This window comes from Oncorhynchus clarkii, chromosome 4 (genome assembly GCF_045791955.1).
Source record: "Oncorhynchus clarkii lewisi isolate Uvic-CL-2024 chromosome 4, UVic_Ocla_1.0, whole genome shotgun sequence".
Lineage (NCBI taxonomy): Eukaryota > Metazoa > Chordata > Actinopteri > Salmoniformes > Salmonidae > Oncorhynchus > Oncorhynchus clarkii.
Window position 1 is genome coordinate 9,861,946 of NC_092150.1, and position 27,492 is coordinate 9,889,437.

General features: G+C 42.4%; 2 protein-coding genes and 1 pseudogene across 2 annotated transcripts; 2 read left to right on the plus strand and 1 right to left on the minus strand.

Annotated features, from left to right (window-relative positions):
• The window catches only part of LOC139407489 (E3 ubiquitin-protein ligase TRIM47-like), a 56,841-nt pseudogene extending 43,638 nt beyond the window's left edge, over positions 1–13,203 (plus strand).
• LOC139406393 (tripartite motif-containing protein 16-like) lies at positions 4,716–9,405 on the minus strand. The gene is made up of 6 exons (XM_071148938.1): positions 8,809–9,405; positions 7,541–7,636; positions 6,326–6,550; positions 6,029–6,188; positions 5,844–5,903; positions 4,716–5,600 (listed from the first exon to the last, which is right to left on the minus strand). The coding sequence occupies exons 1-6, from the start codon at positions 9,403–9,405 to the stop codon at positions 5,089–5,091; spliced, it is 1,650 nt and encodes a 549-aa protein (XP_071005039.1). The 3' UTR covers positions 4,716–5,088.
• A 10,117-nt stretch (positions 13,204–23,320) lies between the features above and the next one.
• LOC139406398 (uncharacterized) lies at positions 23,321–26,658 on the plus strand. The gene is made up of 8 exons (XM_071148943.1): positions 23,321–23,697; positions 23,785–23,961; positions 24,052–24,113; positions 24,196–24,282; positions 24,370–24,653; positions 24,732–25,421; positions 25,703–25,814; positions 25,909–26,658. The coding sequence occupies exons 1-5, from the start codon at positions 23,634–23,636 to the stop codon at positions 24,460–24,462; spliced, it is 483 nt and encodes a 160-aa protein (XP_071005044.1). The 5' UTR covers positions 23,321–23,633; the 3' UTR covers positions 24,463–24,653; positions 24,732–25,421; positions 25,703–25,814; positions 25,909–26,658.
• Positions 26,659–27,492: the final 834 nt, after the last annotated feature.

Below are 27,492 nucleotides of genomic sequence, written 5' to 3' on the forward strand. Positions count from 1 at the left end.
CTAGATGGTGTTCTATACTGTATGTAATGAATGATATGTCTTCTAGATGGTGTTCTATACTGTATGTAATGATATGTCTATGTCTTCTAGATGGTGTTCTATACTGTATGTAATGATATGTCTCTGTCTCTGTCTTCTAGATGGTGTTCTATACTGTATGTAATGATATGTCTCTGTCTCCTAGATGGTGTTCTATACTGTATGTAATGATATGTCTCTGTCTTCTAGATGGGGTTCAATACTGTATTTAATGATATGTCTATGTCTTCTAGATGGTGTTCTATACTGTATGTAATGATACGTCTCAGTCTTCTAGATGGTGTTCTATACTATATGTAATGATATGACTCTGTCTTCTAGATGGTGTTCTATACTGTATGTAATGATATGTCTCTGTCTCTGTCTTCTAGATGGTGTTCTATACTGTATGTAATGATATGTCTCTGTCTCCTAGATGGTGTTCTATACTGTATGTAATGATATGTCTCTGTCTTCTAGATGGTGTTCTATACTGTATGTAATGATATGTCTTCTAGATGGTGTTCTATACTGTATGTAATGATATGTCTCTGTCTCCTATGTGGGGTTATATACTGTATGTAATGATATGTCTATGTCTTCTAGATGGTGTTCTATACTGTATGTAATGATATGTCTCTGTCTCCTAGATGGTGTTCTGTACTGTATGTAATGATATGTCTATGTCTTCTAGATGGTGTTCTATACTGTATGTAATGATATGTCTCTGTGTCCTAGATGGTGTTCTGTACTGTATGTAATGCTATGTATATGTCTTCTAGATGGTGTTCTATACTGTATGTAATGATATGTCTCTGTCTTCTAGATGAGGTTCTGTACTGTATCCAATGATATGTCTCTGTCTTCTAGATGTTGTTCTATACTGTCTGTAATGATATGTCTATGTCTTCTAGATGGTGTTCTATACTGTATGTAATGATATGTCTCTGTCTTCTAGATGAGGTTCTGTACTGTATGTAATGACGTGTCTCTGTCTCTGTCTTCTAGATGGTGTTCTATACTGTATGTAATGATATGTCTCTGTCTTCTAGATGAGGTTCTGTACTGTATGTAATGACATGTCTCTGTCTCTGTCTTCTAGATGGTGTTCTATACTGTATGTAATGATATGTCTCTGTCTTCTAGATGAGGTTCTGTACTGTATGTAATGATATGTCTCTGTCTTCTAGATGGTGTTCTATACTGTATGTAATGATACGTCTCAGTCTTCTAGATGGTGTTCTATACTGTATGTAATGATATGTCTATGTCTTCTAGATGGTGGTCTATACTGTATGAATTCTGAGAATATTAAATATGAATCTATTAGAATCTATGTTCTTAATAAAGTTGTTAAAGTTGTTATTGTTTCACTGAAACATTTAATTTTGGGACTAAAAGGGGATCAAACATCTACTTTCTGTCTAGAAAACAAATACCAAATGTTCTCAATGTTTCTGTCTTATTTCAGCTGTTGTTGTACACTTCAACGTGCTCCACTTCTCTGTTGAAGAATCAATGGTTATTCAAAGTAACAGAGTGATCTATCACAGTGTCAGACTGTTACACATAGACAGTAATCATGGTTCCTTTCCATGTCAATGTAACAGAGTGATCTATCACAGTGTCAGACTGTTACACAGACAGTAATCATGGTTCCTTTCCATGTCAATGTAACAGAGTGATCTATCACAGTATCAGACTGTTACACATAGACATGAATCTTGGTTCCTTTCCATGTCAATGTAACAGAGTGATCTATCACAGTGTCAGACTGTTACACATAGACAGTAATCATGGTTCCTTTCCATGTCAATGTGGATGTTTAATAACACTGTGTTATAATAGTGCTCTGACCAAGAAGCTGCTGGGAAACGCTTCAGCAATTCAATTAATTGAAGGGAATTAATCTGCTGAGAAACGCGTCAGCAATTCATATCATTGAAGGGAAATAATCTGCTGTCCTGAACCTTCTTTTACCAATTCACTATTTGAAGTCATTTACAAAACTTTATCTGGGTTTGATTAAATTTGGCTTGTACAATGGAACAATGCTAAACTTTCAAAACCCTGAAGACCTGACACTCCAGGCAGGCAAAAGCAAACTCTCAATGTATTTGACAAATTTCAAATAGTATTTGAACCAAGTTAAGGAGTGGATGATGTTGGTGTTTTGGTACTGAATATACCAGAGATGGAGAAAGGACAGACTGGAACAGAACCAGTGAGACCCAGACCAAGACTCAACCATTAGAGACCTCTAGACCCATGTGTCTATGAAAATATGAAAATGAAATATTCGAGCCAGTACAGTTGGGCCCTATTGTGTGAATCAGGCTTGATTGTTGTTGTCCCCCGCAGGTGATGAGAAAAGCAGTACCTTGATGTCTCTGTATTACCCCAGCTGTGCTGTGGAGAACTCTGACTACGGCAGCATCACCCTGGTCTTCTAGATCCAAGAGGGTGGCCTGCAGGTAAACAAGACACCACTGAATCCTCTGGTCTTCTAGATCCAAGAGGGTGGCCTGCAGGAGAACAAGACACCACTGAATCCTCTGGTCTTCCAGAACCAAGAGGGTGGCCTGCAGGTAAACAAGACATCACTGAATCCTCTGGTCTTCCTGAACCAAGAGGGTGGCCTGCAGGAGAACAAGACACCACTGAATCCTCTGGTCTTCCAGAACCAAGAGGGTGGCCTGCAGGTAAACAAGACACCACTGAATCCTCTGGTCTTCCTGAACCAAGAGGGTGGCCTGCAGGAGAACAAGACACCACTGAATCATCTGGTCTTCCTGAACCAAGAGGGTGGCCTGCAGGAGAACAAGACACCACTGAATCCTCTGGTCTTCTAGATCCAAGAGGGTAGCCTGCAGGAGAACAAGACACCACTGAATCCTCTGGTCTTCCTGAACCAAGAGGGTGGCCTGCAGGAGAACAAGACACCACTGAATCCTCTGGTCTTCCTGAACCAAGAGGGTGGCCTGCAGGAGAACAAGACACCACTGAATCCTCTGGTCTTCCAGAACCAAGAGGGTGGCCTGCAGGTAAACAAGACACCACTGAATCATCTGGTCTTCCTGAACCAAGAGGGTGGCCTGCAGGTAAACAAGACACCACTGAATCCTCTGGTCTTCCTGAACCAAGAGGGTGGCCTGCAGGTAAACGAGACACCACTGAATCCTCTGGTCTTCTAGAACCAAGAGGGTGGCCTGCAGGAGAACAAGACACCACTGAATCCTCTGGTCTTCTAGATCCAAGAGGGTGGCCTGCAGGAGAACAAGACACCACTGAATCCTCTGGTCTTCCTGAACCAAGAGGGTGGCCTGCATGTAAACAAGACACCACTGAATCCTCTGGTCTTCCTGAACCAAGAGGGTGGCCTGCAGGTAAACGAGACACCACTGAATCCTCTGGTCTTCTAGAACCAAGAGGGTGGCCTGCAGGAGAACAAGACACCACTGAATCCTCTGGTCTTCTAGATCCAAGAGGGTGGCCTGCAGGAGAACAAGACACCACTGAATCCTCTGGTCTTCCTGAACCAAGAGGGTGGCCTGCATGTAAACAAGACACAACTGAATCCTCTGATCTTCCAGAACCAAGAGGGTGGCCTGCAGGTAAATGAGACACCACTGAATCCTCTGCAGCTTCTATTAGGGCCAGGAGTTTTCCTGGCTACGTCTCCTGGCAGGAAAGACTTTGTCTCTAGTTATATTATTGTTTACAGAGTGAGTCCATATAATTTATTATGTGACTTGTTAAGTATATTTTTACCATTTCCCCTCCCATCTTCCCTTTTCATTCTATGCTATCAGCCACACCACTAGCTCACCTCCACACAATCCATCTACAAGTTAAAGACACACCTTGGAATAAATAACAAAGGAAAACTATTACTAGATGAAGTTTAGTGTTGTATTTTTTATTTCCCATCACCATAAATCATATTTAATCACTGAACAGTAGCAGACCTAACTTCATCTGTTCCTGACTCTGGATAGTGGATTAAAAAGACCATCAATCTCCAATGATATTAAAGTACTATTCTGAACATTACTGATATAATGAGTGGCAAATCAAGATATCTGCTGGTTTTATTGTTTGGTCAATAGTACCACCTGCTGGACAGCTTTAATGTTGCTTGACTGAGCAGTATGGGAGGATGCAAGTTGCCTCATTTCGGGCCAGTTTCCCAGACATCTACATTGAACATACTTTTTAGTCCAGGACTAGGATTAATCTGGGTCTGGGAAACCAGACCATATAGTGTAGTAGAAAGTAAGTGATACCAGCTTGTAGTGGGCTGACTAGTCCTGAATTGTCCTTTTGTTCCTGGACCATTTTTCATGCAGCTCCAGGTGACAGAGAACACATCAATTAGGACCGAGCCAACAAGCTGTTCAATGATACTGAGGAGATTTACATAGAGACAGAGAACTAATTGAGAAAACATATCAATGGTTCTGAATGACAACCAATATATATCAACACCACACATCATGATTCATGGAAATGTACAATATTACTTTTTTTTAATTATTATATATGAGCACATAAATCTCTTAAAATTCAAATCAGTCAGAAAAAAATCTAATGTACAAATCAAAATGAACATCAAATCAGTTAAATCATTGTACATAAAACAGAGCAGAATGAATTATCACATCTGGGGACCATCACCACCAGCATGACTGGACCCTACTACAGTTCAACCAGCTCAGCTATAGACTACACCAGCATGACTAGTATCTATGTGGACCCTACTACAGTTCAACCAGCTCAGCTATAGACTACACCAGCATGACTAGTATCTATGTGGACCCTACTACAGTTCAACCAGCTAAGCTATAGACTACCCCTGCATGACTAGTATATATGTGGACCCTACTACAGTTCAACCAGCTCAGCTATAGACTACACCAGCATGACTAGTATCTATGTGGACCCTACTACAGTTCAACCAGCTAAGCTATAGACTACCCCTGCATGACTAGTATCTATGTCGACCCTACTACAGTTCAACCAGCTCAGCTATAGACTACACCAGCATGACTAGTATATATGTGGACCCTACTACAGTTTAACCAGCTCAGCAGTACCAGAGAGCCAAAACCCAGGATAGAGGGGCTGAGTGAATGTGGTCTGGACTCTGTGGAGGAGGGTCATTGTGTCAGAGACACTGTAGAAGGACAGAGTACCTGCCTTGTGATCCAGGTACACTCCTACTCTGGAGGACTGAGGGCCTGATACTTTAGTCTCAACATTATTGTGTCTGAAATAATAACCATCACTAGAGCACTGTAAACTCCAGGACTTGTCATTGTATCCAAATGCATTACCTCTCTCTGTTCTGCTGATGTCTTTATATGAGACTGTTGTAATAACATACACCCCACTCCACTCCACCTCCCAGTAACAGCGTCCAGACAGACCCTCTCTACACAGAACCTGGTAGTTGTTTGTGAATCTGTCTGGATGGTCAGAATATGGTTGGTCTTGGCGTGTTTGGGACACCTTTCTGTTCCCTTCAGACAGAGAGAGACGTGTGCCTGCTGTGTTTGGGTCCAGTGTGAGCTGACAGGAATCTGGGAGAAGAGCAGAGCAGATACCAAGACCAATGAGGGGAGTTAGAACAATAATTTTAATCAGATACTGTATCTACCCTGTCTTTGATTAGAGCACAGCAGAGATCAAATCAGAGAAAAATTAGGAGTCAGATTGATACCCAGTCTTTGATTAGATCTACTATTGCTATATATTTTTTATAGAGATTGTTAGGAGTGTCTGTAAAAAGAGACTGTTAGTTCCTTCAAAATAAAGCGACTCACATTGTAACAACTGTTCTCCGGTCTTGGGCTCTGGAGGCAGTACAACATCCACTATATTCACTACAGACACACAAACACATTGTCAGAGAGAGGGAATGTTATCATCAGACCATATTCCACATGTATATGACTAGTAGGGAACTTCCAAGGGTCTAAAGTTGATGTTCTTATTATTTTCAACACACCTGTAGTGGAGATCTTGGTCCATTCTCCTTTAAGGAAGTCTTCTAGTTTCTCTCTCAGTTCAGACACAGTCTTACTCACATCTCCAAAGTACTGAAGAGGACGGACAACGATGCTGGGTAAGTCTGAAGATACACTGATACTGGAGAGAGACTGATAACTCTGGAGAGAGAGAGAGAGAGAGAGAGAGAGAGAGAGAGAGAGGGGGAGACAAAGAGAGAACAGAACCAAATGATTGAGATGAATAGTTTCAGCATTCAGATAATTTCATATCACATGAATCAAGGCAGTTTAGTTACCTGGAGGAAAGTGATGTGATCCTCTGTGTGTGAGAGCTGCTCCATCTCAGTGCTTCTCTTCCTCAGCTCAGCTATCTCCTGCTTCAGTTGCTCCAGGAGTCCTTCAGCTTGACTCACTTGAGACTTCACTTGGGCTCTGATCAGCTCCTTCACCTCAGAGCTCCTTCTCTCAATGGAGCGGCTCAGCTCAGCAAATATCTTATCACTGCCCTTCACTGCAGAGCGCTGTTGAGAGAGAGACTGACTTGTCTTAATTTAATGAGCCATCCTTATTACACTAACACCCCCCCCCCCCCTCCTAAAAACATATTGTGTGCCACAACAACCTCCACACAATCACCTTATACAGTACCCAACACCACAGTACAATACACCATCCAGCTCCACATTCCAACCGTACATCCAACCCCTTCCTCTCCAGCCGTAAAGACAGCCCCCCTGAGCCCCCATACCTCCTGAAACATCTCCACACTGTTGATCATTTTGTAAAACTCAATCTCATCCCTAAGGCGTCAATGGTAATGGCATTACCCTCACCACCACTTGGCCCTGCCCTACTCTCTTCCCTCCTGGTACTCCCTCCAGCAGCCTGCCCTGTATCAGAGCTAGACCCATCCTTTGCCCCCTGAGTCCTAGGCCACACACTCTTCTCAATTTACATCAACAACATAGCTCAAGCAGTAGGAAGCTCTTTCATCTATTTATATGCAGATGCCAGTCTTATACTCAGCTGGTCTCTGGATTTTGTGTTCAAAGCTTTCTTATTGTCCAACAAGCTTTCTCTTAATCCTGACCAACGTAAACATCTGTTTCCCATGCCAATATAACCCATTTGACAGAGAGAGAGAGAGAGAGAGAGAGAGAGAGAGAGAGAGAGAGCGAGAGAGAGAGAGAGAGAGAGAGAGAGCTCCATGTTAATGTATAGGGGACACAAGTCAGTCATGGTTATGTGATGAGGTAGGCTCGCTTGCGACTTCAAAATCAGTGTCGGCCCAATGGGGACTGTCCTCTTGGTGTAACGGTCAAGATGTTGGTCTCTCCAGCAGTAGACCTGGATTCATATCCTGTTGATTACATTAACCAGTCTATTGTCTGAAAGGGGTCCAGACAGCCTGTTCCCATCAGTGGCATTGGAGAGGGGCCCCTCTCCTCTCACTCTGACTGGAAGAGAGAAGTGAACTGGTGTATACTATACCTCTGGTCAACAATACTCACCTTGAAAGACTCCACAGCCTGTTGGAGCTCCTTCAGCTCCTTCTCTCTCTCCTGGAATCTCTGCTGGACCTTCTGCTGACTCATCCCCAGCTGCCTCTGTGGAGAATCACTCTTCAATGAGCTATGAAGCTGTAGTAGTCCAGTAGATCAATAGTATAGTAATGTGACATAGGGCCCATAGAGAGCAATTGTGATAGAAAAATTACATACTTATCTGTTTTATTTGATATTAATAGTAAACAATTATATAATTATCTAAGAGTAAGACTGGCCTGCTAAGGCTGAGTTGTATTGTGTCCACTCTATCTTCCTGCAGCTAGTCTAGGTTTTAATAGAGATAGTCTGGGTGTAGAGGACATGGGTTTTAATAGAGATAGTCTGGGTGTAGAGGACATGGGTTTTAATAGAGATAGTCTGGGTGTAGAGGACATGGGATTTAATAGAGATCGCTTGAAGCTGACAAAATGCATGTGAGACAAATGTCTCCGGTCTGACTGAGCCTGTATTCTATAGATAAGACTGTGTCAGTGACTCGAGATAGAGAGAACCTGAAAGAATAGAATCCTTTCATCTGGGAAACTTATCCTGAAGGAGTAGAATAACCCCCCCATGCAGATAAACATCAGGATGAACACAGGGTGGGTTATAGTGCCCAATCTGCATGGGGGGCAGCCATGGTTGAAGCCATTTTAGGTTTGGTATATAAAGACCCGGTATTCTCTGAATGATTCAAGCACTCAGGTCCGACAGTCAAGACTGTTGAATTGACGGCTTCATTATTGCAATAATTAATCAATATTAAATAAAGATGGTAGTTTGAAGAAATGACCGAGTCTCTCTCAGTACTGACTTTCCACAACACTATCAAGCTGTATTTGTTCAGTAGATCAATAGTATAGTCATGTGACATAGGACCCATAGAGAGGAAGGTCTACAATCTTGATGGTCCCTTTACATTGTGATATTGATTTGTTGCTATTTGAATGATTATAGTTTTAACAGTTGGTGTAAATGTATCAAGGAGTTGAGACTGAACTTTGAACTCGTTAAAGGCCATTCAGAATGATAATAGTGTTTGACTTTAGAAAATGGTGATACATTTGGAGAGTCTGGGTTAACATGTCTATATACTCAAGGTTTGTGTTCATATTTGTTCTGCTGAGGATCAATTTAATTTGAATGATTTCCTATTCAAACAGCCTTAGTTCCTACTGTATCTTTAATTATTTGTTTATCAGACAGTCACCAACAAGTTGTTCTGGTCTTACCTGTTTCTCAGTCCTCTCTGCTGCAGCTGACACTGTATCATGGCCTTTATGTTCATCCATCACACACTGATAACAGATACACTGCTGATCGGTACGACAGTAAACCTCCAGCAGTTTGTCATGATGAGAGCAGATCTTCTCCTGTAGTTGTGCGGTGGCTTTGACCAGCTTGTGCTTCTTGAAAGTAGGAGATTCATAGTGAGGTTTGAGGTGACTCTCACAGTAAGAGGCCAGACACGCCAGACAGGACATGAGGGCTTTCTGTTTTCTGGTCCCTCTGCAGAAATCACACGCCACATCTCCAGGTCCAGCATAGAACAGAGCAGGAGGGGGAGCAGCCTGGAGTCCTGTCTTCTTCAGTTCCTCCACCACCTCAGCCAACATGTTATTTTTCCTTAGAGTAGGCCTTGGAGTGAAGGTCTCTCTGCACTGAGGACAGCTATAGACCCCTCTCAGAACATTGTTATCCCAGCAGTCCTCAATACAGATTCTACAGTAACTGTGTCCACAGGCAGTAGTGACCGGCTCCTTCAGTAGCTCCAGACAGACAGAACAACAGAACTGGTCCTGGTCCAGCAGAACTCCTTGTTGAGCCATTTGGATGGTTGTTCACTCTCACACAGACAGATGAGACAGAGACTCAGGTCAGTTTTATTTCCTCAGAAGAGAGTTTGTGGGAGGGGGAGGGACTTCCTGGTTCTGCCAGAGGGGTGGGGTTAGAGAGGTGAGTGAGTTAAAGAGGGAGGGAGGGGGTAGAGGGGCGGCAGGGTAGTCTAGTGGTTAGAGCGTTGGACTAGTAACCGGAAGGTTGCAAGTTCAAACCCCCAACCTGACAAGATACAAATATGTAATTCTGCCCCTGAACAGGCAGTTAACCCACTGTTTCTAGGCTTTCATTGAAAATAACAATTTGTTCTTAACTGACTTGCCTAGTTAAATACAGGTAAAATAAACATTTTAGAGGGGGTAGAGGTTAGAGTGATTCCCGTTCCAATAAAGACCATTGAATTGAGAGGGGGAAGGATTAGAAGGACTGAGAGAGCGAGACACAGTTTTGTTCCAGGTTATGGCCTTAAATGTAATATAGAATACATCAAATAATGAGGAGATTAAATAAGGGGATTAATCAGAGAAAATGACTTTACCCCAGACCAGAACAACTTGTTGGTGACTGTCTGATAAACAAATAATTAAAGATACAGTAGGAACTAAGACTGTTTGAATAAAAGATCATTCAAATGAAATAGAGCCACTCAAAACAAATATGAACACAAACCTTGAGTATATAGACACGTTAACCCAGACTCTCCAAATGTATCACCATTGTCTAAAGTCAAACACTATTATCATTCTGAATGGCCTTTAACGAGTTCAAAGTTCAGTCTCAACTCCTTGATACATTTACACCAACTGTTAAAACTATAATCATTCAAATAGCAACAAATCAATATCACAATGTAAAGGGACCATCAAGATTGTAGACCTTCCTCTCTATGGGCCCTATGTCACATGACTATACTATTGATCTACAGGACAAATACAGTTTGATAGTGTTATGGAAATTCGGTACTTTCAGGTTCTCTCTATCTTATCTATAGAATACAGGCCCAGTCAGACCGGAGACATTTGTCTCAAATGCATCACTATTCATAGACTAGTTTGGTTTTTATCACCAGGACATCAATCAATTGTCTACAAACAGTGTCAGTGGAGGAGGTGTTAAACCTATTGAAGTCATTACCTGATGGTAAATCTACAGGTTATGGTCTTATGGACAATTCTTTGCTTCTAGCAATTTTTTGCTTCACTGTGCTGCTCCACAGATTGCAGTTCCACTGAGATACATATTTAATTGGTCACTGGAAAAGGGGATGTTTGCAAATGTATGGAAGCATGGAAACTGTCCTATTCCGAAAGACAGCAAAGAACCCATTACTCCTGCTAATAGTCAACCAATTAGTCTACTCCCTACACTCAGTAAGATATTGGAGGGTATTGTGAGTAGACAAATGTGGGAGTACATGGAAAAGAATGATCTGATTACAGCCAATCAGCATGCTTATCGCAAAAGCCATTCCACGACCACTGCATTGGTTGACATGACTCAATGATTTGGATAATGGCAGGTTTGTAGGTGTACTATGTTTAGATTTCAGTGCAGCATTTGATTTAGAGGATCATTAAATAATTGGTAAAAAAATGAATGCATTATGGTTTTAAGGAGGTAGCATTGAATTGGGTACAGTCATATCTAACTGACGGGAAACAGTCCACCTACATCAATGGTTCATTTTCTTCCCCTAATGTGTTAAACTGTGGAATACCGCAGGGCAACTGCCTTGGCCCACTTCTTTATTTAATATATACCAACGACCTTCCCTATGCCATGGTTGAAACTCAATCTACTATATTTGCAGATGATACTACAATTTATGCAGCAAGACAATCGGTTCAAAAGGTACAGCAGGCTTTACAGGGGGATTTGAAGAATATCAGGAAGTGGGTTTGCCAAAACAAACTTGTTTTAAACACCAAGAAAACCAAAGTTATGTTGGTATGTTCAACTAGGAAAAGGCAAAAACAGCATGGGATACAATTAAGTATGGGAGGAGTACAAATTGAAGAAGTGGCAGAAACCAAACTATTGGGAGTGCAGCTAGACAACTGCTTATCATGGTCGTCTCAAATAACTAATCTATGTAAAAAAATATATATATTAAAACAGCATGCACAATCAGAAGGATAGCTAAATATTTACCAGGAAAAATTATTCAGCAAATAACACAAGCATTAATTGAGAGTCAGGTGAACTACTGTTCGGTGGTCTGGGGAAATGCATCATCAAGTGAAGTTAGGAGACTGCAGAATGCACAGAACAAAGCAGCAAGGATTGTTTTAAGGTAGAGATATGGTTCTTCTGTTGCAGTCATGTGCAGTGTTCTTGGTTGGTCATCAATCGACAAGGTCATTGAAAAAAACATGCTTATTTTATTTTATAATATACATCATTTAAAACGGCCAAGTTCTATTCACAACGGTATTCAGTTGGTAAGAGACAGACATTCAGTAAATACTAGGAATAGATTGTCCACCATCTATATATTATCCAGACAGAAAAGAGAAATAGGCAAAAGAACATTTAGATTTAGAGCAATACAGAAATTGAATAAATTAACTGAGCAAACTAGAAACCTTTCAATATATAAATGTAAACATTATTTTAACAATTTAAATATAGTATATAGAAATGTTGTGGGATTATAGTAGATGAAGAAACAATATTTTTTTAGATTAAGTATTTATTGGGTCATTATGCTAGTGTATTATGTATGTTTGTAATAGTGTGTTATATGGGAAAGTGTGTTTGTATTATAAATTGTATTTGAATGTTTAAGGACTCTTGGAAGATTAGTCCAAATGGGGACCAAAAGATATACAAATCAAATCAAAATTGTCAGCTTCAAGCTCTCTCTAGTAAAACCCATGTCCTCACCCAGACTATCTCTAGTAAAACCCATGTCCTCCACACCCAGACTATCTCTAGTAAAACCCATGTCCTCTACACCCAGACTATCTCTAGTAAAACCCATGTCCTCTACACCCAGACTATCTCTAGTAAAACCCATGTCCTCTACACCCAGACTATCTCTAGTAAAACCCATGTCCTCTACACACAGACTATCTCTAGTAAAACCCATGTCCTCACCCAGACTATCTCTAGTAAAACCCATGTCCTCTACACCCAGACTATCTCTAGTAAAACCCATGTCCTCTACACCCAGACTATCTCTAGTAAAACCCATGTCCTCTAACCCAGACTATCTCTAGTAAAACCCATGTCCTCTACACCCAGACTCTCTCTAGTAAAACCCAGACTATCTCTATTAAAACCCATGTCCTCTACACCCAGACTATCTCTAGTAAAACCCAGACTAGCTGCAGGAAGATAGAGTGGACACAATAAACCTCAGCCTTAGCAGGCCAGTCTTACTCTTAGATAATTATATAATTGTTTACTATTAATATCAAATAAATCAGATAAGTATTTAATTTTTCTATCACAATTCCTCTCTATGGGCCCTATGTCACATTACTATACTATTGATCTACTGGACAAATAAAGCTTGATAGCTCATTGAAGAGTGATTCTCCACAGAGGCAGCTGGGGATGAGTCAGCAGAAGGTCCAGCAGAGTTTCCAGGAGAGAGAGAAGGAGCTGAAGGAGCTCCAACAGGCTGTGGAGTCTTTCAAGGTGAGTATTGTCTTCTCCCCTCCAGTCAGAGAGAGAGGAGAGGAAAGGGGCCCCTCTCCAATCCCACTGACCCCACTGTTGGGAACAAGCTGTCTAGACCCCTTTCAGACAATAGACTGCTTAATGTAACTGACGGGATATGAACCTAGGTCTACTGCGGGAGAAACCAACATCTTGACCGTTACACCAAGAGGACAGTCTCCATTGGGCCGACACTGATTTTGAAGTCGCTTTCGGGCCTACCTCATCACATAACCATGAGTAACCATGACTGACTCATGTCCCCTATACATTAACATGGAGCTCTCTGTCTCTCTCTGTCAAATGGGTTATATTGGCATGGGAAACAGATGTTTACATTGGTCAGGATATGTTTCTTGCTTTGGTCTTGGGAACAGGACACCATTGAAAGGAGTGATTTCTGGGATAGTGTTAAGTGTGGAGGTGGAGCAATTGAAGTTGAAGACTCCTGGTGTTTGTGATGATCACCGTTTGGTGCGACACAGACCCGGTGGTGAGCGTGGTGAAACAGTGGAGTCACTGTCAGTCCTTTTGAGTCTTTACCTGACAAAGTCATGTTAGGATATATAAGATATCCTGTTAGAGTCTTTGTGTTGAATCCACTGAGCTGTTTCAGGTGCAACGTTTATGGTCATGTTGCAGCAGTTTGTAGGAGGGAGATTCCCAGATGTGGGAAGTGTGCAGGAGGGCATGGGATAGAGGATTGTGTAGTTTTGGTGGATAACATTGTGTGTCAACTGTAGGGGTGTCCATGTTGCTGGGGATCAGAAGTGCCCGGTGAGAGAGAAGCAGGTTGAGGTGGCTACAGTCAGAGTAGTGCAGAAGGTGTCATATGCTGAGGCAGTGAAGAAAGTAGAGGAGGATGGGTCAAGGGTGAGGGATCCTGAGAGGATCCCTGTGAGTAGTAGATCTGTGCAGCACAGAGGGATAGGCCAACGAGTGATATATGCTTCAGTAAGGTTTGCTTCTTAGTGTTAATAACAATGGTTATCAACTGTACTGCAGAAATGGAACGTAAATCACAGAAAATAGATGTTGTGGTGGCAGCTGCAGAGAAGTATTTGGTCATACAAGATTTGACTTCAGAAGAGTTACAGGGTGTGTTGAGTGGTGGTGTCCCGTCCTCCCAGGTCGTTGTCATGGTGCAGGAGCAGATAGGGTCAAAGTAGTGGAATGGGGTAGTGGGGTTTTAATGAGTGTAGGGTGGGTTGAAATGGTTTTATTTAGTATTGTCATAATTTCCCCTTTTCCCTTTTATATCACAAAGTATCATGGATTTATATTATAGTCCAGTTGGGGGCGGTAATGCAACATATTGGATGCCAACTGCCGTTAAACTCCAAAGAAGAAGAAACGTTATATTATGTCTGTGTACAGTGTTGTAATGATGTCTCTCTCTCTCTCATTCCATCACTTTCATGGTAGTTGGTTGTGTGGGTCTCTGGGTATGAATGGGGTGCTGACAGACAATCGTTGATGGATATTTATAGAGCTCTGATCAGGACAACAATTGATTACAGGTGTATAGTTTATGGAACAGCAGCAAAGACTGTATGTGTCTGACTAGTGGAGGCAGGTGAGATGCCTTTGGATATACGACGTAATAAATTGTCATTAGCTTATTGGGTTGAAAGGCTGTGTGGTTGAGCATCCCACTGCTACTGTTCTAGATGACTGTTGGGAATATACTAGTCGACAAGGCAGTGGTTTGGTTGGACAGTTGGAAAGCTTGCTGATGAGAGTGGTTTGAGGGAGTTGGAGGTTGGCCCTTCTGTGGTGATAGGGGATGTACATACAAATACATTTAGTTAATTATATATATTTTCTAAAGATAAATATTTATATTTTTATGGTTGACATTGTCTTCCAACGTAACTACCCCTTAACATATAAACACAGACACTGGACATAGACACTGAAAATGAATTTATAGCTCTCAAAAGATCCTTTGCTTTGCTGAGCAGTTAGTTTTCAGGAGTGTGCTGCCTGCCTTCAGAGGAGTCTGTCTGTGAATAATGGGGGTGGCAGGTAGCCTAGTGGTTAACTAGGCAAGTCAGTTAAGAACAAACTCGTATTTACAATGACAACCTACCGGGGAACAGTGGGTTAACTGCCTTGTTCAGGGGTAGAACTACAGATTATTACCTTGTCAGCTCGGGGATTCAATCCAGCAACCTTTTGGTTACAATCCCATGCTCTAACCACTAGGCTACCTGCTGCCCTTTCACAGAGGCCTAGTTTACCTTTCCGTGAGTCATTTAGCAGACACTCTTATCCAGAGCCACAGGGGTTAAGTGACTAAAAAAGGCGAATTACAGATTTTTCAGCTAGTCGGCTCGGAGATTCGACTAGGTGAACCTGTTACTGTTACTGCCTAACGCTCTTAACCGCTAGATTACAAACAACTAAATGTTTAACACAAAAGTCAAATGGTAGTAGATAAATGGTAAGCTGGTTAAATAAAAGACTGCTGTTATAACATGTCTGTTTATTTCACTAAATATCTCACAATGTGTAAATGTAAAATGTTTTATGTCGGATTTTAAAAATCAGGAAAATCTCCTCTTTCTAATGACATAGGTTTGGGCAGGGTACTCTGCTGTTATTGATCGCTAGACCAGAAATAGTCAGAACTTTCATGTCTTGCCGACATCCTGGAAAGGCAGACATAAAACCATCGAGGTGCGGGTGTTAACTTTCTTATAAATAGTTTTTCCAGTTTCGTCCTAAAAACAGGTTTTAGTGGTCAAATAAAAAGGTAGACATTTGTTGGTGCCATTTAGGGGAAATGGAATTGGGTTTGTGGCTGGATCAGCAGCTCTTCATCATGTGGCCAGAGAGACTCAATACAGCAGGGGTCTCTGATTTCTATGCTGCAGTACTGAGGGTCTGGCAGCTGCTGAGACCCACACGAGACGGGGGTGTGGTGCCTGGGCCGTGGGTATGGGAGGAGACCATCTACCACAACCCACTGATCACTGGGTTTGGTGGACCTGGAGAGCAGGGTGGCAGCGTTCTGACTCAGCAGCACAGAGGCTACTGTACCGTACGGAGGTGGGCTTAGAGGGGGTAAAGGGGCATCAGTGGCAGGGGGTTATGGGGGCTGAGAGCATGGCAGGATATAGGTGGAGGGTGCTCTATCAGCTCCCAGTGCTGGAAAGGTCAGGGGTCATCCAGTGGAGGGTATTACATGGAGCCCTGGACACCAATAGCTGGTTGGCTCGGGTTGACCTGGGAGTTGGGGAAGGGTGGTCATCATGTTTTTTCTGTGTTGCCAGGGTAATGCCATTACTGTTAACGCCTTAGGGTTGAGATTGAGTTTTACAAAATGATCAACAGTGTGGAGATGTTTCAGGAGGTATGGGGGCTCAGGGGGGCTGTCTGTACGGCTGGAGAGGAAGGGGTTGGATGTACGGTTGGAATGTGGTGCTGGATGGTGTATTGTACTGTGACATTGGGTACTCTATAATGTGATTGTGTGGAGGTTGTGGTGGCACACAATGTGCTTTTAGGAAGGGGGGGGGGTGTAAGTGTAATGAGGATGCCAAGTCAGTCTCTCTCTCCCTCTCTCTCTCTCTCATTGGATCCAGAGCTGACAGCCAGTCGAGTGGGTGGAGGACCCAGTATAGAACTGGGAAGGAGTGTCACAAGTGGTTGAGTCGAGGATGAAGAAGTGGAGGTGTCTCCTCTCCCAAGTGTCATACAGAGGGAGGGTGCTGATCATCAACAACTTGGCAGCATCCTCCCTTTGCCAGAAAATGAGCATTCTCAACCCCCCTGGTGGTCTGCTTGTGGACCTGCAGAGTAAGTTAGTGAATTATTTTCTGGTTGGGGCGTCACCGGCTGAGGGCGGCGGTGTTCTGTACCGGCCTGTCCGGGAGGGGGGACAAGGCCTGATCCACCTGGAGAGCAGCCAAGCGAAGGCTCAAGTGAGTCAAGCTGAAGGACTCCTGGAGCAACTGAAGTAGGAGATAGCTGAGCTGAGGAAGAGAAGCACTGAGCTGGAGCAGCTCTCACACACACAGGATCACATCCATTTCCTCCAGGTAACTAAACTGCCTTGTTACATGTGATATGAAATTAACTTAATGTGAAACTAATCATCTCAATCATTATGGTGTCCTCTCTGTCCCCCCCTCTCTCTTGCTCTCTCTCTGTCTGTCTGTCTCTCTCTCTGTCTCCAGAGTTATCAGCCTCTCTCCAGTATCAGTGTATCTTCAGACTTACCCAGCATCATTGTTCGTCCGCTTCAGTACTTTGGAGACGTGTCTGATGTGACGACCCTCCCACTCTGTCTGCCGTATTCTCTCTTTGTTCTTGTTTCCTTATTAGGATGCCGGTGGGCAGAATTGGGAGGGTCGTTAGCTACATGGGAAACACCTGGGCCCGGTGTGTCCCAGGATAAATACACCACTTCCCCATTCATGGAGGAGACTCTCTCCATGCAGACACCTTTATGTAATTTTGTTGTGTTTGTGGGGGGGGGGGGTTGTTTGCTATAGCATCTTTCAACACCCTGCATTATCACATTCATGCATGCAAAACACTCACTTACACACACCATTGTATATTGTACTTAGTTACTTTATTTAATTAATATATGTTTTGTTACTCCTTATCTCCACGTTGTCTCCCTTTTGTTACGGGCTTTGAGCCGGTTCGTGACACTGAACTGAGAGAAACTAGAAGACTTCCTTAAAGGAGAATGGACCAAGATCTCCACTACAGGTGTGTTGAAAATAATAAGAACATCAACTTTAGACCATTGAAAGTTCCCTATATACAGTTGAATTCGGAAGTTTACATACACTTAGGTTGGAGTCATTAAAACTTGTTTTTCAACCACTCCACAAATTTCTTGTTAAACTACAGTTTTGGCAAGTTGGTTAGGACATCTACTTTGTGCATGACACACGTAATTTCTCCAACAATTTGTTTACAGACACATTGAATTATAAGTTAAATAATCTATCACAATTCCAGTGTGTCAGAAGTTTACATACACTAAGTTGACTGTGCCTTAAACAGCTTGGAAAATTCCAGAAAATTATGTCATGGTTTTAGAAGCTTCTGATAGGCTAATTGACACCATTTGAGTCAATTGGAGATGTACCTGTGGATGTATTTCAAGACCTACCTTCAAACTCAGTGCCTCTTTGCTTGACATCATGGGAAAATCTAAAGAAATCAGCCAAGACCTCAGAAAACAAATTGTAGACCTCCACAAGTCTGATTTATCCTTGGGAGCAATTTCCAAATGCCTGAAGGTACAAAGTTCATCTGTACAAACAATAGTACGCAAGTATAAACACCATGGGACCACGCAGCCGTCATACTGCTCAGGAAGGAGACGCGTTCTGTCTCCTAAAGATTAACGTACTTTGCTACGAAAAGTGCAAATCAATCCCAGAACAGCAAAGGACCTTGTGAAGATGCTGGAGGAAAAAGGTAGAAAAGTATCTATATCCACAGTAAAATGAGTCCTATATTGACATATTTCAGATATCTCAGATGTGATGATTCATTCTGCTCTGTTTTATGAACAATGATTTAACTGATTTGATGTTCAGATGTTCTGAATTAAAATTAAATACGTTCATTTTGATTTGTACATTTGACTTTTCTGACTGATTTGAATTTTAAGAGATTTAATGTGCTCATATTTGATAAAATGTTTTCACAATGTTTTAATATTGTACATTTCCATGAATCATGATGTGTGGTGTTGATGTATATTGGTTGTCATTCAGAACCATTGATATGTTTTCTCAATTGGTTCTCTGTCTCTTTGTAATTCTGCTCGGTGGCATTGAACAGGTACTAACTAAACTATGTGGGATGGACACAGATGAGTCCTGGACTAAAAAGAATGTTCAATGCATTTCCATGAATCATGACGTGTGGTGTTGATGTATATTTTCGTTGGCATTCAGAACCATTGATATGTCTTCTCAATTGGTTCTCTGTCTCTTTGTAATTCTTCTCAGTGGCATTGAACAGGTAGTATCACTAAGTAACTAACTAAACTATATGGGACAGACACAGATTAATCATAGTCCTGGGCTAAAAAGTATGTTCAATGTAGATGTCCAGGAAACCATCCCTAAATTTGTCATCTTTCATCCTCCCATACTGCTCAGTCAAGCAACATTAAACCTGTCCAGCAGGTGGTGGTATTGACCAAACAATATAACCAGCAGATATCTTGACTTGCCTCTCAGTGTATCAGTAATGTTCAGAATAGTACTTTAATATCATTGGAGATTGATGGTGTTTTTAATCCACTATCCAGAGTCAGGAATAAATGAAGTTGGGTCTGCTACTGTTCAGTGATTAAATATGATTTATGGTGATGGGAAATAAAAAATACAACACTAAACTTCATCTAGTAATAGTTTTCCTTTGTTATTTATTCCAAGGTGTCTTTAACTTGTAAATGGATTGTGTGGAGGTGAGCTAGTGGTGTGGCTGATAGAATAGAATGAAAAGGGAGGAGGGGAGGAGTGAAGGGCTGTTAAAGAAACCAGGTGAGGAAGAGAAAGATGTTCAGAGGAATTACTGTCTCTGTTCCAAATGGTTCCCTGTTCCCTACGTAGTGCACTACAGTGCTTCTGACCAGGTCTAAAGTAGTGTTCTACATAGGGAATAGGGTGTAGATTTATTACAATATCATGCTTTAGTGTTTGTCACAAAAAAATATTAGATCTCCACCACCCCACTTCATGTCTGTCATCCCCCAGTTCTGTTAAGACCTCATTGAACTGGGCCTCATTCTAAATGGTCACTTTGTGCAGAACCATACTGGACTTTACTATGGTTCTACATACAGTATCTGTGTTGATAGTCCATACTGGGCTTTACTATGGTTCTACATACAGTACCTGCATTGATGGTCCATACTGGACTGTGGGGTCACCCTGATCTGATTACTGTGGGGTCACCCTGATCTGATTACTGTGGGGTCACCGTGACCTGATTACTGTGGGGTCACCGTGATCTGATTACTGTGGGGTCACCATGATCTGATTACTGTGGTGTCACCATGATCTGATTACTGTGGTGTGTGTCTGTCTGTCTGTCCGTCCTAACTGTTGGAGCTTGGAGCACAAGCATTTCACTACACCCACAATAACATCTGCTAAATATGTGTATGTTACCAATAACGTTTGATTTGATTCTGTGTCTGTCTGTGTGTGTCTGCCTGTCCGTCCGTTTGGTTAATTAGCTGATGTTCTTGTCAGGATTCACTTATCAAAAATGTAGATTTAATCTGTACAGCAGAAGTATCGTGGAAGATCCACATGAAAGCTCGATTTAACTGTAAAAGCAATGTTCCAGTGTTCTTGGACACTGCATGGTAAATGTTGTAGATGACCTTTACATGTTAATGCAGATCTTCCATGATACTTCTGCGATATGGATTAAATCCAGCCCTTGGTTTGGGTGAAGACAACATGGTCACATGTAAACAACATCACAAACACAAAATATATATTGAATACTCAGATACTGAGCCTGTGTCCTCTCCCATCCTGCCTGTCATCTCACACCTCTCCTTTAGACAGCATGATGTTTTCTCCTAATGAACTGAAAGATCAACTGGACAACGTGAATGATGTTAACACATATCTCAAGATATGTTTTTTATCCTCTATTAAAATATGTGGTATATTTATCATGGAATGTAATCAACTTATTTGAGGTGTATTGCTGAACACTTGTCTATTTGTGCTCATTGTGTACTGTGTTTTAGTCTGAAAACCTAACACGTTCTTCTCTTAATATTCATTTACATTGGATTTTAAACAGTGACAGAATTCCAAATGTCTCCTGAGCTGAAGACCAAAGAAGAGTTGTATCTCTGTAAGAGATATTCAAACACCCTCTCAAAGATAACATACACATTCTTTCTTTTACTTATTGTGTTTTTATCTCCATCTGTCAGACGTCCTCCAGCTGACGTTGGATCTGAACACAGCTGATCCAGAACTCAGCCTGTCTGAGGGAAACAGGAAGGTGACAGCCACTGATAAAGCTCAGCCCTCTCCTGACCAGAGAGATGTTCCTACTGGAGACAGGTGCTGTGTAGAGAGGACCTGTCTGGAGTCTGCTACTGGGAGGTAGAGAGGACCTGTCTGGAGTCTGCTACTGGGAGGTAGAGAGGACCTGTCTGGAGTCTGCTACTGGGAGGTAGAGCGGACCTGTCTGGAGTCTGCTACTGGGAGGTAGAGCGGACCTGTCTGGAGTCTGCTACTGGGAGGTAGAGCGGACTTGTCTGGAGTCTGCTACTGGGAGGTAGAGCGGACCTGTCTGGAGTCTGCTACTGGGAGGTAGAGCGGACCTGTCTGGAGTCTGCTACTGGGAGGTAGAGAGGACCTGTCTGGAGTCTGCTACTGGGAGGTAGAGAGGACCTGTCTGGAGTCTGCTACTGGGAGGTAGAGAGGACCTGTCTGGAGTCTGCTACTGGGAGGTAGAGAGGACCTGTCTGGAGTCTGCTACTGGGAGGTAGAGTGGAGCGCTGGATGGGTTGAAATAGCAGTGTCATATAAAGGGATCAGCAGGAAAGGAAAGGCCCAGAGTGTACATTTCTAGGTGCCAGTCAGTCCTGGACTTAGGAGTGTTATCCCCCCATTGTAGGTTTTGGCACAATTATAATAAACCAGAAATATCTGTCCCCTGCTCCTCCAGAGTATGAGTGAACCTGGGTCACAAGGCAGGTACTCTGTCCTTCTACAGTGTCTCTGACACAATGACCCTCCTCCAGAGTAGGAGTGAACCTGGACCACAAGGCAGGTACTCTGTCCTTCTACAGTGTCTCTGACACAATGACCCTCCTCCAGAGTAGGAGTGAACCTGGACCACAAGGCAGGTACTCTGTCCTTCTACAGTGTCTCTGACACAATGACCCTCCTCCACAGAGTCCAGACCACATTCACTCAGCCCCTCTATCCTGGCTTTGGGATTGGTACAAAATCACGTCTCTAAATAATGACCAGTAGATACAGATCAACTATTTCAGATCCTCTGGGTTATTAACAGTTTTCTACTAGGTCTATGATCTGGTTAGACTCCCCTTTTTTATTGTAATAAATCCATTGTTTAGACAGCACGTTCTAATTAGCCTGGTCCCAGATCAGTTAGTGCTATTGATAAACAGATGGCATGACAGCACGTTCTAATTAGCCTGGTCCCAGATCAGTTAGTGCTATTGATAAACAGATGGCATGACAGCACGTTCTAATTAGCCTGGTCCCAGATCAGTTAGTGCTATTGATAAACAGATGGCATGACAGCACGTTCTAATTAGCCTGGTCCCAGATCAGTTAGTGCTATTGATAAACAGATGGCATGACAGCACGTTCTAATTAGCCTGGTCCCAGATCAGTTAGTGCTATTGATAAACAGATGGCATGACAGCACGTTCTAATTAGCCTGGTCCCAGATCAGTTAGTGCTATTGATAAACAGATGGCATGACAGCACGTTCTAATTAGCCTGGTCCCAGATCAGTTAGTGCTATTGATAAACAGATGGCATGACAGCACATTCTAATTAGCCTGGTCCCAGATCAGTTAGTGCTATTGATAAACAGATGGCATGACAGCACGTTCTAATTAGCCTGGTCCCAGATCAGTTAGTGCTATTGATAAACAGATGGCATGACAGCACGTTCTAATTAGCCTGGTCCCAGATCAGTTAGTGCTATTGATAAACAGATGGCATGACAGCACATTCTAATTAGCCTGGTCCCAGATCAGTTAGTGCTATTGATAAACAGATGGCATGACAGCACATTCTAATTAGCCTGGTCCCAGATCAGTTAGTGCTATTGATAAACAGATGGCATGACAGCACATTCTAATTAGCCTGGGGCCTGTTGCACAAAAGTAGAATTAAGACATCCGGGATAAATGACTCAGCTGAGCTCAATGAAGCCAAAACATGTGCGTCCAGGCTTAATTGGTTGCACAAAGACCAAGCCAGGATGAGCAGACACGGATTCATTAAGCCAGGTGAAACCAATCCTGGATAGGTGCGCGCTCACGGCTCACTCAAATAGACCCCGCCACAGATCACAGATTAACTGATTTACCATGGCAACTAGAGCCGCGTACTTTTCCCCGTCGGAAGCACAAATCCTCATGGAGGCATACGAGGAGGTAAAAGATATAATTAAGAAGAAAGGCAACACCGCCACAGTGATAAAGCAAAGAGAAAAAGCGTGGCAAAGTATTGCAGACCGCCTGAATGCGTAAGTAGTGCACAATTACACACTCACCGCTCCGCTGAAACATCACAATTACAATTCAAATATTTAATTCACATCTCCAAAAATGCAGTTGTACTGTAATTATGAAACGGTTAATTTTTTTTATTGAAATGCACTGCAGATATGAGTGAAATTGTGTAAAGTAACTCCATCACACTGTATAAAGCTATGATAAAATTTTTGATATTTTTACTGAAAACAAGACAAAAATACCAAGTAATTTTTTGCAGTGTGACTCCATTAAGTGTGTGTGTGTGTGTGTGTGTGTGTGTGTAGATTAAACATGAACGGGCCAAAACGGACATGGCAGCAGGTCAAAATCAAATACAAGAACATTCTGCAGAATGGTATGGTCCCTGACTAATATTTAACAAAGCACAAGCATATATTGTACCCAGAAGGTGCCTGCTCACACATTGTCTGTACTGTTTTAGCAGTGAAAAAGAATACCCACAGACAAGGCACGGGTGGTGGGTCACCAAAGGCTGACCTTACCCCAGCAGAGGACATGGCCTTGGAGCTAAATAAAGGCAGGCCCGTCTTAGAGGGGATCCCTGGGGGGAAAGAGACGAGCATAGGTTCCTCCCAAGATGCCACCCGCTTCATTCAAGGTATGTCCTTCCATCTCTACATGGGATACAACCACATTCATATTGAATCAATTTGGACTGTCTGACTTTGGTTTACCTATTGCCTTGCAGTGTCTGGCAGCACTGTGTTCCTGTTAGAGCCACCAGCACAAGCACCAGACGATGCTGATCCAGTGAGTACTCCATCAAAGGCATACTGTAGGCCTGGCATGTCTTGTCTACTAGCTTCAATATGAATCCGATTAAATGTGATAGGGTGAAGGCCCCAGTGCAGCAGCAACAGCACATGATGGAGACGATGATGAGGAGGAGACCATCTCTCTGGATTCCAGAAGGCATGAGGTATCATGTTAAGACTGTGAAAGTACTATTTACTCTACAATGGTGAGGAGTCCTCATCAAAATCAAAAAATCTAATTTCTTTTACAGGACCCAGATGCTATACAGTGGGAAAACCAGCCTGGCAACATAGTGCGTATTAATAAAAGGACACCACATCCTGCCAAATTCCAGCTGCGCTAATTGTATTGTGTTCACAGAGCTCACAAGCTATCAGAAAGTTGTATGGCAACCACCTCCGGTGCCAAATAGAACTGGCAGACATAGACATTCAGTACAAGAAGAAAAAGATGGAAAATCTTGCACTGGAGTTCGAAATAAAAAAGAGGACAATTAGGAAACTGGACCTTGAAATAAAAAAACTTGAGAGGGAGGTGAGATATGCCTTCAATGTACACTGTATGCTAACTGTAACACAAATGTATTAATCATTATTTTTCTTTCCTCCCCAGCTCCAAGAAGATGACACAGCTCAAAATAAAAATTAGGTATATTCTCGTAAAGTCAAGTGAGCCATGACATATGAGCTCTTATTGTGAGCACACAGGACGGTGGCATCTTTCTAAGGTTTTTTTTATTTTCCCAGCAATCAGTACAACCAAGTCATCGTTATAAGGCATCGCCCTCTTTTGCCCACCCCCCCCAGCACCAGGTGTGGCCACTAGCCTATATGAAGGCCCAAAATTGTGTGTTCCTTTCTGCTCTGACAATGGCATGCCCATTCGTGCGAGATGTGGTGGATGAAGAAGCACTTGTGCTGAGGAGAGCCTTCAGGTGAGAAAGGGTCTTCAGGGACCGGTTGGACCCACTGGCCTTCCCTGATGACCATCTATATGAAAGATACAGGTTTTCTGCAGATGGCATCAGGTATCTATGCAGACTACTGGGTCCCAGGATTAAGCACCGCACTGCACGGAGCCATGCACTGAGTGTGGAGCAAATGGTTTGTGTGGCCTTGCGCTTTTTTGCTAGTGGAGCCTTCCTGTACTCAGTGGGGGATGCAGAACAGCTGAACAAGGCCACAATTTGCCGCACAATAAGGAGTGTGTGTCTGGCTATCAAAGCATTAGCAGATGTCTTCATCTCCTTCCCTGGCCACAGAAGACTCTGTGACATCAAAGAGGAGTTCTATAGGATTGCAGGTAAGAGGATCTACAAATTACAGGACAACTGTTAACACATAGTAGGATACTCATTACTTTGTGTGACAGGTTTCCCCAATGTCATTGGTGCAGTGGACTGCACACACATAAGGATAAAAGCCCCCTCAGGTGCCCATGAGGCCGATTTTGTGAATAGGAAATCCTTTCACAGCATTAATGTTCAGGTGAACATAACTTTTTGATATTGTCCATTGACGAACACTCTGCATTGCCAGTGATGTGCATTGATTGGTGTAATATTCCTCATCTTATGATTTCAGATGGTCTGCAATGCTGACTGTGTGATCAGCAATGTTGTGGCAAAATGGCCTGGCTCAGTCCATGACTCCAGAATCTTTCGGGCCTCTGAAATCTATCAGTGCCTATCACAAGGTAAGCCACACAACCCCTATTTATAACCATCATGGCTGTGTCAAGAATATCACTGTGTTTATGAGGTAGTAATGATGAGATTTTGTGTTGACAGGTGAATTCTCTGGTGTGTTGCTGGGAGACAGGGGGTATGGCTGCCAGCCTTTTCTCCTGACACCTTTCACAGACCCCCAGGAAGCACAGCAGGCCTACAACCATGCCCATGCCAGGACCAGGGCCAGAGTTGAAATGACCTTTGGCCTCCTGAAGGCACGCTTTCACTGCCTTCACAAATTAAGGGTCAGCCCTGTTAGGGCATGTGATATTACTGTGGCTTGTGCTGTCCTTCACAATGTGGCCTGCCTGAGGAAGGAGAGGGCCCCCAGAGTGCCACCAGCCATGGACTGGGACAATCCGGCAATCTTCCCTGATGACGACAGTGGTCGGCTGCTGAGGGACCAATATGTGTTGAATTATTTTAGTTAGTATGTGTGCTTTCAATTTTGGTTAAATATGTCCTGCGGTGGCAGAGGAATTTGGGTTTTTTTGGGTTCGTTTTTTGACGAATTTGGCCTCTTATGATGTTTGTGCGGTATACTGTGTGTAATACAAGGCTGCAGGGAGGCTACTGCATCCATTCATTTGTCTGTTCAGTTGATGTGTATGGATTTGTCCTGCATTTATTTTAGTGTGCAGACATGCAGGGTGTGTTATACACATTCAAAGGTCTGTATATGTATCATTTTGTATAATATGCTTAGATTCTGTGCTTTCCATCTTGTAGAGTCACTGTGACTTCAGTTTTGAAAGGAGCTGATGGTTTACCTGCTTTGTTTTGTCCTTATTCAATAAAGGAACATAATGTTACACATTGTGTTTTTATATTCATATGGAATGTGTATTTGTTTATATGACAGAGTACTAGGGCCACACTGAAGAAAAAGGATAAAGTCATAAATTTATGAGGCTGGTTCTTTCTGCAGAAAAGCTACATATTGTTTTTACAGTTTTGATACTTATGACAATGTGATACTTAATATTCTGGCACATCAGCATGTCTTTGTTTATGAAACCATACTGAAGTACAATTTCACGAAATGCCCCACATCTGTCATTTTAACAACTGTCCTCCTTTAAAACAACTGGTTACAATATTATGACTTGTGTTTTTTTCCCCTCTGTGGCCCTAATATTCTAGCATTTTATATATAGCCTTATAGTCTATGGGAAACTGTAAATTATCTAATGATAGCAACATCATCTAAAAATCATTTTTTATCCAAAATCATTGAAATTAATGATCACAAACGTTTAAATAACAGTGGGTCTAGTTATATGTGATAACAATGTATGAAAGCAGTGAAATAACTATTGGTTTCCATTTGTGGTGACTGCTGACTGACATTAGGGATGAGATTAAATAGATCCTGGAATTTAGCCTGGTCTGGAGCAGGCTAGCTCCACAGAATAAATCTCCATGGTAATTTATACCATAACATATCCTCCTGCCCCCTATCCATCTTTAGTGCAACCGGATTACGGATCAATTGAGCCAGGATCACCAAGATATCCTGGCTTAATCCCTTATCCTAGTTTTGTGCAACAGGCCCCTGGTCCCAGATCAGTTATTACTATTGATAAACAGATGGCATGACAGCACATTCTAATTAGCCTGGTCCCAGATCAGTTAGTGCTATTG

Coding starts and splice junctions, on each gene's coding strand:
- LOC139406393 (XM_071148938.1), bottom strand. CDS start 9,405: ATGGCTCAACAAGGAGTTCTGCTGGACCAGGACCAGTTCTGTTGTTCT. Junction 5,904..6,028: donor GACCAAGATCTCCACTACAG/GTGTGTTGAAAA, acceptor GTGTGTCTGTAG/TGAATATAGTGGATGTTGTA. Junction 5,601..5,843: donor CGGAGAACAGTTGTTACAAT/GTGAGTCGCTTT, acceptor CTCTTCTCCCAG/ATTCCTGTCAGCTCACACTG.
- LOC139406398 (XM_071148943.1), top strand. CDS start 23,634: ATGAACGGGCCAAAACGGACATGGCAGCAGGTCAAAATCAAATACAAG. Junction 23,698..23,784: donor CAAGAACATTCTGCAGAATG/GTATGGTCCCTG, acceptor GTACTGTTTTAG/CAGTGAAAAAGAATACCCAC. Junction 23,962..24,051: donor TGCCACCCGCTTCATTCAAG/GTATGTCCTTCC, acceptor ATTGCCTTGCAG/TGTCTGGCAGCACTGTGTTC.